General features: G+C 35.8%; 1 protein-coding gene across 1 annotated transcript in view; it reads left to right on the top strand.

Moving 5' to 3' along the window:
- Positions 1-19,193, top strand: part of CAMKMT (calmodulin-lysine N-methyltransferase) — a 208,443-nt gene that overhangs the window by 160,268 nt on the left and 28,982 nt on the right. The window contains exons 4-7 of the mRNA XM_062489244.1: positions 5,934-5,994; positions 8,974-9,028; positions 10,081-10,144; positions 15,280-15,346. Of these exons, the coding sequence (XP_062345228.1) occupies positions 5,934-5,994; positions 8,974-9,028; positions 10,081-10,144; positions 15,280-15,346 (247 nt within the window). The remainder of the gene's footprint in view (positions 1-5,933; positions 5,995-8,973; positions 9,029-10,080; positions 10,145-15,279; positions 15,347-19,193) is intronic.

Here is a 19,193-nt window from a genome sequence, read left to right as displayed (position 1 = left end):
GAAAATAAAATGTTTACTTTTTGACTGTACTGAGCAACATGTTTTTTTTAATGGTAAAATTATATTGAAAAGGGACTTGAGGTATGGAGTTTGAAGAAATTTCAGAGCTAGAATTATTTTTGAGAGCTATCTATGCCAACTAACTATAGCAGTGCAATTATTTGCAGGTAATCTTTACTCAAGCAATTACTCAAATTAGAACATCCATTTTTTATGTTACTACCAATGTGTATTTGGCAGACATACACTGTGCGTCCACTTGGTAACTAGTCTTAGTTGTGGTAATCATAGTTTCATGTTTAGTTTTGACTTGGAAGTGAAGTTTACTGCTCCACTGACAGAAAACGCTCATAATATTGGTTAGATCTTCATTTTGAAATACGCTCCTAAGTATAGTACTTGATTGTGATCTACTCTCTTACTCTTCAGGACTCCCAGCAGATATACAATGCTTCTTGCTGTGCACAGTGGTGGTGATCCACAGAAAAACTAACCAGAATAATATTCTCAAACTTACCTTTCTGTGTCACTTGAATACAGTCACAGAGTAGAAACTAAGGTTTGATACTGTAAAATTAGGATTGTGACAATGCTCCAATGCTCTAAGAAAGGAAGAACCTTATTTTAAAAGCCTAGAATTCCTTATGTTATATTCCTAGAATAGCTTTTTCCACTAAATATCTTAGTTTAGGGGATTTTCCATTTTCTCTGTAGTCTTTTAGCAGCGGTGATGGGGAATAATTGCCTTTTGGGACAGGCCATTAATTTAACACTTCTGCACGGTCTATTGTAGTGCTAAAGATTTTTCTACTCTCCACTAACTGTGTCTCAGTGTGGAAGGATAAAAAATGCTTTACTTTGGGTCAGAAAACAGTTCATCATTGCTCAGTGCAGTTGTTGGTACAACTTTGAGACATTATTCATCACTTTGCCCAAAATTGCTTTTTTTCCCTCTCACTTTGATAACTATTAAAGCAAATAAGGTAATTTCATATAGTCAAGAATAAGGACATACTAGAACAAAGATCTTTTTGAGTATATGCATATGGGGAAAATGACTGACTTTTCAAATTTAAATTGTCTTTGCTTTTGAGGGTTAAGATAGGATTTGTACAAAATTTATTTGAGACTTCAAATGAATAGGAAGACATCTCATAGTTTAATAGTGCAAATAAAAGACAAAATTTGAATGTTGAGATCAGACATCTGTACATGTGACTGTGAGAAGTGTTAGGGAAATGTGAAAATACTTTCAATTTGGCTTAGCTTTGAAAGTAACTTCTTAATCTGCTAGCACGAGTTAAGCAGTTGTAGGGCAGCTTTATACCTCCCACTCAGAGCTCCCGGGGACAGCTCACCTGTCACCTCCAGTTGCCCCTATGTTTCCTGTGTGTAGTGCTGGCAGACAGTGGAGCAGAAAGAAATTCCACTAACCTTGCACTATCCCAGTTATAGTAACCAGTAGCTAACGTGAATTCTTTGCACCTGTGGAGCACTGCTGCGACATAATAACTTCAATAGTCAGGTGTCTTTCTTAAAAATACATGTCTCAAAATTCTTTTCTGCTGACATGATGTTCCTTAAGAACTTCACATCAGATCTCAATATTTGTTAACCAAAGGTTGACAGCATTCTTTAAAATACATGGTAAAAAGCAACAGGAGGAGAAAACCTTTTTTTGTTTAATACTGGATAATTTATTTCTGGTAGACAATTTTCTGTACTATCAGAGTATTCAGCATTTTTAGATTTGTTGCAGAAGAAGCACGGGCTTTGTGTAGCTTTGGACTAGTGCTCCAGCTGATCATTAAAACACTACATCTCAGGAGGCTGTCTACACATGGCTTGAAGGTTGCTTTAAGAAACTGTTGTGCCATGAATAGTGCAGAAAGACCTGACACTTTCATACCAAGTTTTATCACTATGAAAGTGATAAAAACAACTTATGTTTCTTTCTATTATTATGATTCTTTTAGGGTTGTTCCTCTGTAGGAAGAGCATGGGTACCTTTTTTGGTTACATCATACCTCATGGTGTAAGGATGACTTAGGTTATTTTTTCTTGACCTTCCCATAATTTTATTCTGTGTGTCTAAGCAACTTAATCTGTCTCTGTCTCTTACTTTGGTTCACAGCATGCAAACTTGGGACAGTAGAAATTCATTATATCAGGTTCTTGTGAGGTAGACTCATTGCTGTGGTGACATTTTATGATATGGTCACAAGTGCTATAGAAATGCCTGCATTTTGTATGGCTGTGATGCATTTGTAGCATTTCTCTATTCACCATCGTACAATTTAATGATAATATTTTTCTGCTCTTTCTACTGTAATAGGTATCATAAATATGTCTGGAAGTAGATGTCATCTTTCTTATGGCATTTGTAGTGAGAATCTTGCTCCATCCTAGCGGTGAAAGGATACTTCAAGAGCTGAAATGTGGGCAGGCATGAGCTCTGTGTCTGTCCCATGTCATTTTTGAGGGTCTCCTTTGAACACTGGTGCAACTTAATTTTTTCATATGTTTCAGTAGATTCCAATGCTTTCTGGCAATTATTCTGTTTTCAAGTTGTAGTTGTCAAGGTGATAGGGAGTTTTAAAACCCCCAGTAAAGTCACAAAATATTTATTTTCGCAAAAAGAAACTCTTGTTTCTCTCTGTTTCATCATACGGTGAGATTTTTTTAGCCCTGTGTCTAAGACTGGTAGAATATTTATAACCTTGCAAACACAACACTATTTGGGGGTCTTTTGCTATTTTTTTGCATATCCATCTGTAAATAGTTTACTATCGTTTAAGTAATTGTACATGTAAATAGGTAGCATCCAATGTTGTGTATTTATAATCAAATTCAGAAATCAAAATGAGAATAATTTTATTTTAAATATGAAAGATTTATTTTAAGTGTGTTCATAGGAAACTTAATCCATATCCATATGTATGTGTATTTTGCAGGAAATAAATCATGATTTTCACAATGTAGTAGTAGTTGTTAATTCATAGGAATTCTGCATTTCTGCATTACAGCTGTATGTTTTCTAACAGAAGCAGAACTATCTTTCTTATACTTGTAACTTCAAAATGTAGGTCATTGTGTTGGCAAAAGGTAGGTCAGAGTGAGGACGAAGAAGACAGAATGCAAACTCCTCCACATGGATCTTTGAGCTTATCCCCATTTTGAAGGTAAAGAGGCTTACCTACCTGTTCAGGCACGAGAAGCTTTTCCTTTTACTAAAATTAACATTGGTATTCTGGCTTCTGGCTTCTTGGCTTAGCTGGGAGCACTATGTGCTTCCACACATGAGACTTGTTAATGAAAGACCTCCTGACTCCTGCTTCTTTAGCTTCCAGATGCTTATGCCATTGCTGAGGTGATCCTTCCTTCTCTGTGGAAGAGGGCAGTGGGAAGGAGAGCTGTGCACATTGCTGGCATCTGCCTAAAGAAGAGCATTGTCTTTGCAAAGCAGTTTCACCCTTCTCTCAGCACAGAGCTATCTGATACACCTGCAGTTCCAGCCAGTATCAACATTGTAATGGTAGTGGGGGAAGGAACAGTGACCCCTCAGAAAAGATTCAGTGGCACCATTAAAAGTGCCCTCTCAATAATAACTGCAGAAAAGTCAGAGATATTTGACTGAAAGTACTGAGAAGTCAGATGTTGAGGGATGTTTGCTACAATTGACTAGTATTTTTACAATTCGCTTAGGCTAGAAGTTTGCTATAAAAGGGTATTTTTATATTTGTGGGTGTAAGGGTTTTTGTAATGTGAGATATGAGTATTATAAATGGTGTTAAATTAGCTGTGTCTTCACTAAATATTAAAAACCCTTCTATTTCTTGAGTATACACCAGTCAATGCAAACTGAAACATTCTTTATGTTATACTCTAAAATATTTAAACAGTTATTATATTTATTGCAAAATCTGTCATTTTAGCATATTTCAATGCTCAAAAGCATTGAAATGCTCAAAGGGAGATGAAAAACCCTGTACAATTCTTAGTGTATGTTTCACTAAAGAATGGGTAGTCTTGTGTGAATATTTTATTTTACCCTTAGCAAGTCTAAGCAAAATAGCACATTCAAAAACACCTGATCAGACTGAACTGTCATAAACAGAACAAATACAAGTACTGCATTAGTAGTTTTGTCATACATATGTATCATCAGTCTGGTTTTTTCCCCTTAAATATCTTTGTAATATGAAAGTTATATGCAGAGTTTTGGACAAATATTGTCTTGGCTTTTGCTTGATCTGCATGCAGTGAAGATGCTTTTAAATTTTCATTATTTCTCACTAGGAGAAGTGAAGGTGGTTCAGAATATTTACTGGATGGAAAGGAAGAATTATATTGATGATGGTTTCGATCAGGCTTTAAGTGATTAAAAGGATGAGTTTTTCTCCCAAACTTCTGGTTCTTTTAAAAATGTAGTGATGTTTTTAGTTTTGAGAACAAAAAACAGTAACAATGGTCTAAGGGATACACATGCATAGTAAGCTGCATGGAATTTAATTTACTTGTCTAGAAATATCGAAAAAGTGCTCTATATGCCAAATAAATTTACTAGAACCATTGAAATGTCTGTAGTTCATATTATGAAGTTTGTGTCTCAATTCTTAATGTTGTGTGTTGATGGAGGGGGGAAGTTGACTCTGGGTTTTACCTGTGAAAGTCACATAAACATGTTTTTCAATTGCTAAGCAACCACAGATGAAAAACACATACAAACATAATTCAGCTCCATATTCTTTGATTCTTCCTCCTTTAACTTCGGGAACCCTTGCAGACATAACTCAAGTTCCTGAGTATGAGTCTGTTTTTCAGGCCCCCTCCAGCAATGAAATCTGGTGCCTGCAGGAGAACATGCAAGGCACACAGGGTCTCTCTCCGTGGGCCGCAACACTTCAGTTGCACATTCCAGTCAGGTGGGAAACTGGTCTGGAAAAACAGCCAGTTTCTTGAGAGATTGGTTTTCAAGGCATAAATCTACATGGAAGCCTTCAAGTAGTTGTCAATGCTGATGATGACCAACGTAAATTTTATGATGGAAGCTAACAAATTCATGAATAATACAGATGAGGTGAAGAAAGTGTGATTGCTCCTGGCTACTTCTGTAGGAGAACTAGGGGAATTCAAATTAAAATGTCAGGGAAGCACATATAAAATGAGAGAGGAGTGTGCAACTGTGGTGCTTCCTGCTGCAGCTCTGGAAAGTTTACTACAGAACAACCAGAAAAATCCTTCTGTGCCTGTTAAGAAGGGCTTACCACTTGTATTTCCTCTTCTCATGCTGAACTTCTTGAGCCATAACTAGAAATCACACTTTTCCTGCTCTAGTCCTAGATTTGTCCTTAGCATGTGCTACTGGTCCATCTTTCTTACAGTCAGAATGATGCCTGACCTAACAAAAACTAAGAAAAAGGAGTGACATAAAAACAAACTGAAAAGAAATTGACTGGAGGAGGAGGAGGATGATGATGATGATGATGATGATGATGATGATGATGTAGCTAATGAAAAACGAGAGGGCTCCTGTCCCCTGTTAGAAACAGGCTACAAGGTAAAGTTGGCCTTGCATCTGGCCTGGTACAAACATGTTGATGTTCATGTGAATGCCCAAGTAAATTAAATTTTATATGACTTTTAAGGTCTTGAGTATTGCATATGTATATGTAGATATATGTGTATGTTTATGTTGTGTGTGTGTGTATCTTTACATTTCTGATCATTAGTTATGATAAAATCTATTAAATACTCAATTCCAATGCTTAAATCCTAGATCTTCTTTTTATTTTTCTATATTCCATGTTATTATGGCAAATACAGAAAATAAAACAGTGGGTTGAGGTCTGCAAATGGTAATATGAATTCAAATGTTATTTTAGACCAGAAAAAAAATCTGTTCTAAGAAGGCAAATATCTTTGTTTTATAGGTCTCTGGCCATCTGAAGAAGTGCTGGCTTACTACTGCCTAAAGCATAATGAAATATTCAGGTACAGAGTTAAACATAAAAAGATATTTTCCAATCTCTTAGTTTTATTGCGTGGTAAAGATTGCTATGATTTAAGTCTTCAGTTTAAATTTAAAATGTTCAAGGTGAAAGCATGTTGCTCTTAACAAAGAATTCTGAGCTGCCTTTGGGTACTAATATTGCACAGCAAGCTTTCTGCTATATGTCAAAGACTTTTTGATTTCCACTCAAGGCGTTTTATTTCACTTTGATTTTTGGGAAACAAAAGTGAAGCGCCAATCGATCAGTGCAGATTGTGAAGGTCAGGAAAAATAAGATATTCCTTAAACTGACATCTGTTGCAAAAGCAAGCAAAATATTATCTGATGAAATACATAAAAATCACGGCATATAATAAGAGGAATTTGCACCTGTGTTGTGAAACAGTTTTGAAACATCCTTCACTTTTATTCAAAACTTGCAGAGGACTGCTACTGAAACTCCAATAGGAACATCTGAATATAAAATCCATCCTGCATCCACTTTCTTTCCCCCTGAGTATACTGAGATTTGCACTTGGAAATCCTTGAAGTTTGATTGTCTGGAGAATGAATAGGGTACAAAAAAAGCTATTATAACAATTCATTTGGAAACATAAATTGTGTTCTGCATGAGGGTGTAAGGGAAACACCAAGTAAAACAGCTTGGAATATACAAAGTCCCAGTCCATGTAAGTATGGTGCTGGGTAAAATCAGGAAGACTAAACTGTATGTCCCTGCCCCTTGCACCAAATGAGCAACTTGCTTAGACTCCTATCCGTAATCAAAGACCTGTCACCAAAGTGTGCCCTGGTCCCTAAAGCCTCATTCCTACTGCATCCACAGCCTGAACAAAGTGGGGACTGTGAGGGAAGGCAGCTCATACACACCTGATCTGGCAGCCACTGCTCCTTTCTTCCCAGGTTGGTTATGTGCCATCTGCTGCTGTAGTGATGTCCCTGTAGCACTTGGCTGTCTGGCCCCATGTTCATGTGCTCTGCTTCTTCTCCAGGGCTTCTCAGAGCAAACCTTCAGTGCTGCTCACTCAGAGGGTATTTTTCCTAGTTTGGGTATGCAAGCCGTGATACTCAGAGACAATGATTGGTCAAACTTTCACGGAATAAATGGGCAGTTTCACATCCTGATTTCTCAGGATTATGCCCTTCTGACAGTACACTCAGTGTAGAGTTTCTTATGTTAATTCTCATTTATAAATATCACTGTATATTGCCTGAGAGACAGTTAAAACTATTAAAAATTGCTAGTGAGGGAACTTTGCACTGAAATACATTTTATATGCATAAATATTTATGTGTATATGTGTATATGTATGCTCATATACTATGTGCATAAAAATTTGGTTCAAAATGCACTAAAAGCCTCACGCTGGACACTTTCTGTATTTATTTCAGTAACTATGATTCTTATAAAGGAGTAAGTGCCTTGTAAGCCTTATATATAACCATATGTGTATAGTTTTAATATATAATACACTTGGTTTAGGAAAACTAATACCTATTTGAGGAAAAACCTATAATTATTCTGTTCAAAAATACAAACTGAAAATTTCCTGTATTTATTTTACATTCTTACTGGGTTTATGTACACTTTGTTCCTCCAAACTATGTATTTCTTTTGTCTCATTTTGATTAAATACGACAACTAGACTTTTTTCATATAAAATTTCTGGTGCCTAAGAAAAATGAATCTAACCCATCCAGACAGTGAGCATTATTATACAGTCATACAGCCTAGTCCGTTCACCTCAGTGAACAAAATATCAGCATCTGGATACTGATACTGATATGGCATCCTAGATGCTCTTCCTAAATATCAGTGTTGAGTGAGTAGGGAGGTGACCCTTTCAGATAAAAATAGACTTTCAGATGTTAATGTTTCAGAGGAAGAGAAAAGGTGCACCCCCCCCCCAAAAAAAAAAAAGGCAAACTAAAACCCCTACAAAACCAAACTCAACCAAACAGTTTAGCTAAAATTCCATTTTCTGCCTGTCAGAAATGTCTCAATGGGAACGCTCCTGCCAGCTGTAACAGTTGCCGCAGAATTTGCTGTAAAACAGCGTGTTCCCAAACTGAGGCTCTGCCTTGCCCCAGACCCTGCTTCACACAGTTTCAGAGCGGGGTCAGCATCCCTCCCTCCTCCCCTCCTGGGGCTGGCCATGGCTCTGGAGGACATTCTTTATGGCTCCCCCTGCAAGCTCCCATCCGGCACACTCTCTGCGCCAAATTATATTTCACATGCATGTCTTAATAACAGCACAGTATGGTCTAAGTTAAAAGCAGCCTTTTAGACCATGTATTCAGCCCTTTGATCGGGCTCAGTTTAGGCTCTTGACACTAACTTCGTTTAGTTTTCTGAGGCTTAACCGTTTGCTGTTCCCATCGTTGTTCATAACAGCATTGTTTGTAGGTCACTTGCAGTTTTAAGTGCTAATTGAAGGATCAGATTTCTTAGTGTGTAATTATTTTGTGGTATGCAACTTGCTTTAAAACTTCTCTCTTTTTAATATACAAAGGCTTTTAAGCATAACTATATGGAGAGATATATAAATAATATTAATTTCCCCATTTACTTCTCTAGCTGTTTTTGCAAGAATGAATGTGGATTAACATTGTTATCCTTTCCTAACAATTATCTTTCGCTACTCTAGCTAGTTTAGTTCTAAAAGACAGAGCCATTGACAAGGGAAAAAAGGGAACCTTCTCAGATTTTTCAGCTCAGCGGTGGTAATGTTGCACTGAACACTAATGAGGGAACCCCCACTGATTTGCCTGCTTTGTGACTTTTCTATTTCATAATTATTTTTAAAACGCAAAACGACATGAGGTAGCCTAGTCATGTCTCTACAACTTCCTGGTAGCTCAGTTCTTACTGCAGATGGCAATTTGTTCTTGTAACATATATGTCTCTCTGACCATTTTCATCTAATTTGTATGGGTTCTACCATTTCCTTTCTCTCTTTCAGGGACCTTGCTGTGTGTGAGCTAGGGGGTGGCATGACATGCTTGGCTGGGCTCATGGTAGGTCTTTTCTCAATTCCAATCCCATTCAGAGGAAGAAACAAAAGGAAAAATGTTCCAGTGCCTCCAACTGCTGGGTCAGAGAACTGTCAACAGCCTCAGCTGCGGTCAAGCTGCAGAGTCTTGAGAGACCTTCTAGATTGACTTGCTTTCGTATCATATTGATTTTATGGTTGCCTCGATGAGCAGAAACATTTTACCTCGGTGTAGTCAATATCTTTTGTTGTGACATTCCAGGCCACGTACGGTCTGTCTTTCAGTGCCATAGCCGAAGCTTTTTTTTTTTTTCAGATTATAGTCCCATTTGCTAAGATACAGGAATAGCCAGGCGAATCACAGTTGGAGCACCATGATATAGCTGCTAATGTTTTGCCTGCATTATTACACCAACAAACATGATCCAGAGCTCTCGGTAATTAGATTCTTTTGAATTAGATTGGCCATTCAGGAGAGTCGTTCACCATTCTCTGGGTTCTGAGTCATGTATTCAGGAGATATTATGTAGCAGTGCAGTGCATTAGACAAGTTTTTATGTCTCTACAAATAAAAGCATATTGTTACACTGATTGGCATTTGACAAACCTGTCGCTCTTATACAATGTGTCGAGGTTACAGCCCAATGTGCGAGCATGTCAAAGCTCACAAAAAAATTACCCTTACAAAGCCATCTGCCTGCAATGCAAAGTTATATGAAGGGCATCAGGCAGTCAGACAGAAGCAAGCTGAAAGGCAGAGTGACAGCCTTGTATGATGGCTCTACTAGATAAACAGAAGCCCGCAAATGAAAGCCTCTCAGAATACCATCATCGGCTGTCACAATGCAATTACGGAACAGAATGATAGCAAGATAGAGGCTCCCGCAAATGGAATGATAAAAGTATTGACTGATTTGATTGAATGATTAAAATAATGCAGACATAAAATGAAAAAAGATTGAAGATTGTTACAGAGAAATAGGTGAGGAAGCATGATACTGAAGGCTTGTCACTCCTGTCTTCACTTCCACACAGACAAGCATATTTGCTCATTGTTTGCTGTGCTCTTTTTTTCAGGTTGCTATTTCTGCAGATGTCAAAGAAGTTCTGTTAACTGATGGAAATGAAAAGGCCATCAAAAGTATCCTTATTCAGATAGAAAACTGGTTTGTTGTGCTTGTTCCTTTTTACTGGCTGAGTAACAATCAATATAAAGACAGTCAGCATGGGGCATATTAAGAAAAAGTCCCCACATAAGTAATTAAAAAACAGATGTGGAATATCTTGAACAGAGCAGCAGCAGTTTCCCCCATAATAAATGCCACATTTTCTCTGTTAATTAAAAACGCACGTGTTGGTATAGAGCATGTACAGTAGTAAATATTTGTCTCATGGTTGAGTGCTGGAAGATTCATGTGTGTATGCTGCACATTACAGGAGGTGTAGCAGGGAATCACACCATTAGTTCCCCTTCATGTATCTGTTTTGCATAAGATTTTTTTTCCCTACTTTCAGATACTAGCCCCTTAAAAGATATCCAACATTCATATATTTTCAGAGCTTTTCCAGTGTATGTTGAAATGTTTCATTGTTGCTGCTAAGTTATAACTGCCTACAAATTACCCATTTAGTCTGCTTAATCAATTACCAATTTATCACTATTTCTTTTGATGTCAGGTTGCAAAACTCCTCTGTCCCTCATAGGAAGTATTTTACTATATTTATTATATTAGAATGAATTGCTATTATGCCCTTCTGATATGAACAGATAGTTCATAAAATTGAACTGGACTTGGGTTAAGCAAGAGAATGAGTGAGCATAATTTGTGACCACATTAAATATCAGCACAGAGCAAGAGCAGATATATACGGTGAATACTAATAGCCCTTAGAAACTGAGAGGAAAGAAAGGAAGATATCTATTTGCTTCTGTTCCTTTATAATCTTTCCATTTACATTTTTAGGCAGGCTAATTTTTCAGGTTTTGGTTACTGCAGAATCAGAATTACTTCTTTTTGAGTTTTGTAGGTATTTGAGAGCTAGCGTAGTGAGTACTTACTAAAATAAACAAAACTGAAACTAATCTGTGGCTTAAATAAATGGCAGTTGCTGATGCCTGTTAAAACAGGAGACATTTCAGTGCCATAATATTAGCTACTACCTTTAAAAAAATATTTTCTCAGAGGTAACTGAGGTAACTATAATTGCTGACAACACTTGAACAATTTCATGCTAAAAACAGTCAGTCCTAGATCATATCTGTTAAAACTTGAAGTAAGCCTACTAAAAGTCTCTTTTTTCTTGAAAAGGCAAGTTCTCACCTGTGTTCCAGGGATTCTTATTTTGTTAAATTCTAATGTGTTAGTCTTGTGTCTTGAGGAGGAAGTGTTCTTTATTCTGTGTATTTTAATCAGCATCACCCCTTCCAATCTTTCTTCCATGTCATTATAAAGATAAAAAATGTAGGAGAAAATAAGTGTTTCAGAACTTGCCTAGAAAACCAAACTCATGTTGTACAGAAGCATAGGTATTTAACAAAAGGTCATTTTACCCACCAAAAGCTTCAGGTGGGCCTACTAATCATCAGCTCAGCAAATGTCTTGCATAGCAGATTCCATAAACATCCCTGGACTTTTTTTGAAATGTAGAAGTCCTTTATAACAAGGAAAATTGGCAAGTGCAAAAATATTCACTCAGTCCTTGGAATTAAACAAGTAAAAGTGCTTTTATTCCTGAAAAAGATACTGTTAATGTTATCTAATTATCACACCTTAGTTTTTTCACATGTTTTAGAAATGTCTTCTGTTCCCAAAAGTCTTACAAGAGGTCTTCATCTGTATTCACTCAGTGAATCCCTTTTAGGGAAGCAATCGGTGAACGGCACTAACAGGAATTTATTTTTCTTTTTTAACATTTGGTGCTCAGAAGCTCAGCATTCAAAGTGCTTTTATTGTGTTGGATTTTACAATGGCCTTAATATTAGCAGGGTGCCAAAGTGCAGCAGGCTAAGAACTTTACCATGTAGGTGAAATGTATTCTTAAAAGTGCACATAATAAAATTTCTGTTGCATTTTATATGGTTTATGGACTTCAGTAGTAATTTTATGATCTGTCTTATGGTAATTTTCTTTTGCACTCTTTTCTGTAGTGCCTGGCTATAACAGAGGTTTAGGCTAAATTTAGACCTGTTTCAGCCCCACCAAACTCACTGAAATCAGGATAGAATTTTGGGTGTAATTGGAAGTAGCTTTCATCACAAGTGCCACTGACTACAAATAATGTATTTTTGCTAGTTCTTGTTATTGCTGATGGTATTTTTTTCAATTGTTTAGCTTACCAAATTAAGCTAATGTGGGATAAAATACTGTTTTCTTTTCTAGATTTTGCTCTTCAGGAATAGTTAATGTCTAGTATTATGTTTTTTATGTAGGTATTATAGATTAAAATAATCTTGGTTTAAAATTACTGTTTATATCTTCCCTTTAAATTTCTTAGGAAGCATAAATTATATGCCAGTCATACTATAATATCCAAAAATTACTTTCCAAAAAGTAGAAGTGGTTGTCAACAAAGAAGAAAAAAAATCCTTGTCAGAAGCCAGGAAATCACCAAGCAAGCCTGCTAATTATTCTTAATGGGCAAGATGAGCACATTAAGAAACAAATGAATACATCAGTGAAATGTAATTGAAAATCGACCTGGCAATAGTGCATTGCATCTGAGAATCTGCCTTTGTATTATCAACATCATCATAATTATTGTTGTTTTTGTTGTTGCTATCACTATTCAGTGAGCATAACTAACAGCTTTGCTTTGTGAAATCTCATGCTTTTGAGGATTTGATTTTTCTTTTAATTTTTGACATGCTTCCTATTAGTCTCCATTTCATACTGCCACATGAAGTATGCACTATGTATGTTTTCAATATCCGTATTAGAATATGTTATTGAAATGTTAGAAATTTAAAAAAAAATTACAAATTATTCAATTTCAAATAATTTTCATTCTAACCCTCTCATTGTGGAATACATTGCTATATTTTATATTAATCAATGATCTTACATATGATTTTTATGGAGGTTTTTAAAAGGATATTATGACTTGAGTTGCTACATCATTTAAAAGACTTCACTCTAACTCCTTTTGGTTATCATGAGGAGGTTTGAATTGATTCAATAGATAATGTATATTGCAAAATCAATAAAATAAAGACAGATGTTACTCCCTTTGCCACCTTCTTAAGAATCTTATTGTTGTTTTAGTGTATTTTATCTAAGTTCTTTCAGTATCATTTAAATAAGGAAAGTATTAGGATTTTAACTATAGGCATTTCAAGTGAATAATAAATAAATACATGGGCAAAGTTATCAGACTCATCCCCCATTGTAATTTTGGGTGATATGCATTCAGATACAAATTTTTCAACTTAGCTTTTAATCTGTGACATAAGTTAGTCACGAACATAGAATTTTGTTTCCTCAAAACACTGGAAGCATCTTTACTCACTTTGACATGTCCAAATCCAAGGATGAGGCTCATTTTAGTAAAAACTGTCTCCTGTTTCAGAGAGGCTGTGTACTTTCTGCCTTGGCTCTGTTTCACACTGTGCACTGGTGACTTGAACTACTGTCTGAAAGCATCGATAATGCAAAACATTTTTACAGTCCACTATAATGGCTATTAAAATACAGTGTATGGATCTTTCAACAGTCCAGGGAAATTTAGGTTAGAAGGGTCATGTTTAGCCTGAATGCTATGAATGATATGGGCTCCTGAATTACTTTAAAAATCTAGTGTTAACATGCTTATAACCCTTATTAATAGTTTTGCTCAGTTCTATAATTTAAGTGCAGTGAAGCTAATTTATCAAAAATGTTAATTCTGCCCCATTTAAAAGTAGCATGATGTGCTTATGGAGTTATTTATGCCTTCCTTTTGCTGCACAGGTATAGACCATTCATTTGCCATTCCTCATTGCATATTGTGGAAACTATTTAAAAGGTACATCCAAACATATTTGTTTAAACCAGTTTTCTGTCATTCCATTTCTACTTTGAAATTTTTACTTCACAAAATACTAGTTGTCTTTTCCAGTGTTTGGATAGAGACTTTCCTGAAATAACTTTTATTAAATAACCAACTCTCTTAGGAAGGTAAATTATATGATTTCAGCAAAGCAAAGAAAAAGATATATCAGCAATATTTCAAATTTGCCTTACTCTTGTGTTCAATCTTCTTACAAGAGCACTTTTGAAAGATCTGACATATTCTGTGGACCTAGAAACATCCTCCTAATTAGCATCAGATTTCCTATAACTTAAATAAAAAAAGAAGGATCTTTTACATCTTTACCAAAAATGTCAGTTTAAAATAATTATTTACATTTGAAAGTGAACCATTCAGGGATGTATGGTTTCACACTGAGTAACAATTTATGTTCTTATAGTTTTCACTTACTTGCTACACCTTTTCCTTCCAGTGGCTTCTCACTAACCATGAGTGATTGATCATGACGGTTATCTTTCTAGCCATGGATGACTGGGCTCAACTTCCCCTGAAACTTTTCCATCATAGCCCTTCCTCAGCCTGCCTGAAAGGCTGCCTAAATCTGTGACTTGAACTTCCAAACTACAAGAAGTTGAGACAAAGGGCTGAGGTACTGTTGTGCTATCTAAGGGGGAAAAAAGGCATTTATTGCTTTGCACTCTTTTAAGGTGGTTCCAAACCATTCACAAGAAAGCAAATGGACTAGAAACTCCTTTGCCTATAGGCTAAGATGCTCCTGTTGTGTGTTAGATTCACCCAGACGAGCCAGGAACATGGGTGTGTCTCCTGTGGGTAGGTTCTTAAACCCATAAATCTCCAAAATCTCACCATTGGATGTAGTGATAAAAAACTACTGGACATTTAGTGGTTGTAAAATTTCAGCTCTCTGTGACTGTAATTTTTATATTTGTAAATAGTTGCCTTTAAATATCTGATGTATGGGACATCTTTTTTCATTTCCCTCTATAGCTACAGGGCTATAAATTCCTTAAATCAAAGAGTAAATAGAGGTAGGAAACTAGAACAAATTGCTGCATAGATATATGGCTGATGTGCTGTAGTAGCAATGTAAAAATGTATGCTTCTGAAAAAAGATTGACTCTTAGCAGAGATTAAAGAAGAAGAAACAGATAAGAACATTATGAAGGCATTAGAAATGGAAAATAGTTGGGGTTATTATTTTCATTATTGCTCTAGTTTTGTAGGTAATTCTTAACAATTATACTACAGATGTAAATGAGATCATCGCAAGAAACAAAAATGTCGGCATATTTAAGGCTCAGAAAGTGTCAAGCTGGTAAGACTCTACTAAACTTTTTTACTGATCCTTGCATGTACTTCTGTATTAATGTAGATGTGAAATGTATGCAAAAGTGTGAAAGTGTGACCTGTGTTACTGATGCTCACACAGGTGTATATATATAATGTAAGTAGGTAAGTGATGTAAGACAGAAATTCAAAAGTATTTTAAAAAATGAACAAATACAGTATGATTAACCTTGGTCACAAGCCCTCTCTTTCTGTCTTTTTGAAATTTACACTATGTCTCTTCAATCTGTGATTTAGTGCATGGTTGAAATTTGTCTGCTTCGGAGTCAGCACTACCCATTGTACTGAAAATGAGATTTGGAATGAATTTATCTAAATCTCTGTCAGATTTCATTTTAAATAGCTCAGAAAATTCAGGGTGACAACAAATCCCATTTGCCCCTGAGGTAGATGATGTTGGAGCATCCATGGGAGGTTTTAATGGTCATCCTGTCTGTGTGATCATTATTGTGTTGTCACTGCAAGGACAAATGGGGAGCATTGGAACCAAGAATGGTGTATTCATCTCTTGGAATACTTTAAAAGTAAATTATAAAGCAGTTTGTATTTGTGATATAAGGTTAAAAATTAGAAAATGGTTACCTAAGAGCAGCTAGTACACTCTTATTCGTGTGTCTAAATTTTAAGGGGTTTTTTTATGTCTCACATTGGAGAAGGGCACTCAGTCCTAAAACTGACAAAAGTAAAGCTGAAAAAGGACTGAGAAAGGCAAGGTGTTCATGCAGAATAAGCTTACTCACATGGAGGGCTAAACCCATATGATTTTAATGGCTATCATTCACGTCATTTAATCCTATGCCTATGTAGCCATTCTATGTAGAAAAGTTATTTTAAGTGAGCACTTAGGGCTAGAAAAATTCTGCCTTCATTAGGGTGTGTGTACATATAACTTAGAGATATATCTCTGTATCCTAATAAGAGCCTGCCAAGTAGACAAAGGCCATGTGGATCCCAGGAATGGTTTTTCAGGTTCCATGTGCTGCACACCTCTTGTGAGCAGCCTCAAACACTGTTGAGGACAGGCTGTATGATATGCCCATCCAGAAGCTTAGAATTTTTTTAGATTTACAATTGTTCTATACTTTGTGTGAGATTTCAGATTTCATCCCTTGTCAAGACTCCAGACCTGGTCTTTTAGATATCAATCAAAAACACATTTTCTACCCTGTCCTCATTTACATTTATCTAATGCTTAAGGTCATTTGTGATCATTTGAGTGTATTTCAGCATATGGAATCAGTGAATAATAGATTTCAGCCTCACGCTGTGAAGAAAGATTGTATTTTTACAAGACATGATGTTGTTTACTGGGTGTTAATAATCACTAATTAATAAACATATCTAGACGTCATAAAATGTTGCATTTTAAGGAGTAAAAATGTCAAGTGTTTAACTTCATGAGTGCAATAGCATTTGAGTCCTTATTTGCATAAATAAAATAATTAAATTACAAAATAATGTGAAGTATTATATAAAAAAATAAGACTCATTATAACACTTGATTTTTAATTCTACATTCTTAAGGCTTTTGCAGATTTGTCATAACAGTATAAAGTTCTATAAAATGACTATGCAAATTACTTTCTAATGGATTGATCAGTCCTTTAGATTCAGCAATGACATGATGCAGTAACAAAGTTATATGATCCCTTCTTAATGCCTTGAGGGAACTAAAAGGCTGACGTAAAGTCTGAAATATTACTGTTACCTTGATTCACTTTTCCTGCAGATGAAAACCTTAGTTACATAATGGTTGGGGAAAGGAAAAAAAAAAAAAGAAGAAAGAAACCCACAAGAAAATGAAGAAAATGTCGTATTTTGGAGAGAAGAATGGAACACGGGTGTGCAAAGTTCATTCTTTTACATTGATCAGATTTTGTAGGCATATAAGTATAGTGATGTCTGTAAGTGACTTACTGACCATCAGTTTAATCTGGAGAAGGTGTCTTTTTTCCTGTCGCTCTCTAATCATTTAGACAGTGTCCAGTCTTGTGACTTTGTAGTGGCCAGTGCAAAGTTAAAAGATTCTTCCTGTATAAAATAGGATTCAAAATGTATGTGAATTCTTCTCACATCACCTTCATCTTATGTCAGGATCTTGTGCTCCTTTCCTCACACAGGATCAGAAATTACGAGTATGAGAGTCAGTTTGAGACTCTTCTGGGTATTTAAGTCTGTGCTTGGAAAGCATGCCAAAACCTGTACGGAGCAAAAAGGAACAATCTGGTATCAGCCAAGAGAAGTTAGATTAGGACGATCTGCCATACATTTATTTATTTAGATTGATACAAAATGCAGTAAATGAGCACTTGTCTATCCCTCTGCCAAGTCTTGCTTATTGTTTAAAAGTACGGTAATGTAAGCCAAACTGGCAGTTTGTCATATTATGTGTTATAATGTAATAATAGATATTTAGTAATCAGTTTACTTTGCAGTGGATGTACAATTCTATTTTTTTTCATTAATATGCCCAGGATTTCTTGTTTATGTTTAGTAGAAATAGGTACAATAATACCACCAAGTTACTACTAATGTCTTGCCGTAGCCAAGAGTTTTAATACAATGTATAGGTTTGACAATTTTATTTTTTTCACGGTTCAGAAATTATCCATGACTTGCATTGTTTACTTCATAACTTAGCATATGTTTCTTTCTACTATCAGCTGTTACTGGCTTGATATGCATTATATAATTGTTTTAGCATGTCCACCAATCATTAAATTAGCAATGACAAAGTCAAGAAATCCCTGCTCCTTGTCTTCTCTTTGTTTTAATGCAGAAATCTTCCTGAAACAGCTATTTTGAGTAGTAGAAGTTTGAAAAATTGTTGTTATTGCAAATATAATAATACATGAACTTTACCAAAGAGGAAGGCTTGCAATATATTCTACAGGTTAACAGATTCAGTCTGCCCTACTGACGAGGAAATTTGTTCTTCCTTCAGATTCCCTTGTCTGAGAACATGGAAATCTGTAAAGAACAAAAGCTGTGTTCTAGTTGGTGATATAGGACCTGTGGAGTTTTAGCTGTGGACAAGTCTATTGTTTTGCTAAGAGTGGCCTCAGAGAGATTCCATTTCACATGAGGATGTAAACAAGGACATGTAACACCAAGCCAGAAACAGAAATACTTCTGCACACTTTGGTTTGATTAATAATGGTGTATCATACACTCTTTATTTATTCCACACATTCCACATCAAGAATGAATGACCATGTAACCAAAAGGAACAATTCCTTCTGCTTAAAGGTTAACAGATAAGCTATAATTTTATTTGAGATTTTAGTATTCCTTATCAATGTAATACAGTTACAAGTTTCCAGAACTAAATCCATAGTGAAAAAAAGTCTTTCAAAGTACTAAATGGCATGCAGCATAGCAGCGGATGAGGTCTCAGTGACAGAGCTCAGACTAAACTATATTGTCCTGATTCTGTTCTTTTGTTAGTTGCCTCTTTATATTTGCAAAGGTGAATATTTTACCTTACTGCAATGCTCTTCAAATATGTCAACTTCATAACCTTTCGATTTTAACTGTCATGTAAAAGGTTCCATCAGTGTGGGACAGACTTAATAAAGACCCTCTCTGTGTTCATTCATCAAAATGATCTGAGTGTTGGTAAATTCAAACTTTTTGAAAACATTTTTTTGAATTTGCTGTGTTTTTCTCCTTAGCAGCCCTAAAGGGATCCCTTTCTTCCAACTACTTTTCCAGTCTCCTTAAGTAACACTCTTAAGTGTTACTTAAGATATTAAAATGCATGACAGCATCTGTTGGTAAGGAGGAAGCTGCCAAAAGAATCATTTCCTGCTCTC

The sequence above is a fragment of the Cinclus cinclus genome, chromosome 3, assembly GCF_963662255.1.
Source record: "Cinclus cinclus chromosome 3, bCinCin1.1, whole genome shotgun sequence".
NCBI lineage: Eukaryota > Metazoa > Chordata > Aves > Passeriformes > Cinclidae > Cinclus > Cinclus cinclus.
The sequence above is the reverse complement of the archived record's forward strand: the minus strand, read 5'-3'. Positions and strand labels throughout refer to the sequence as shown.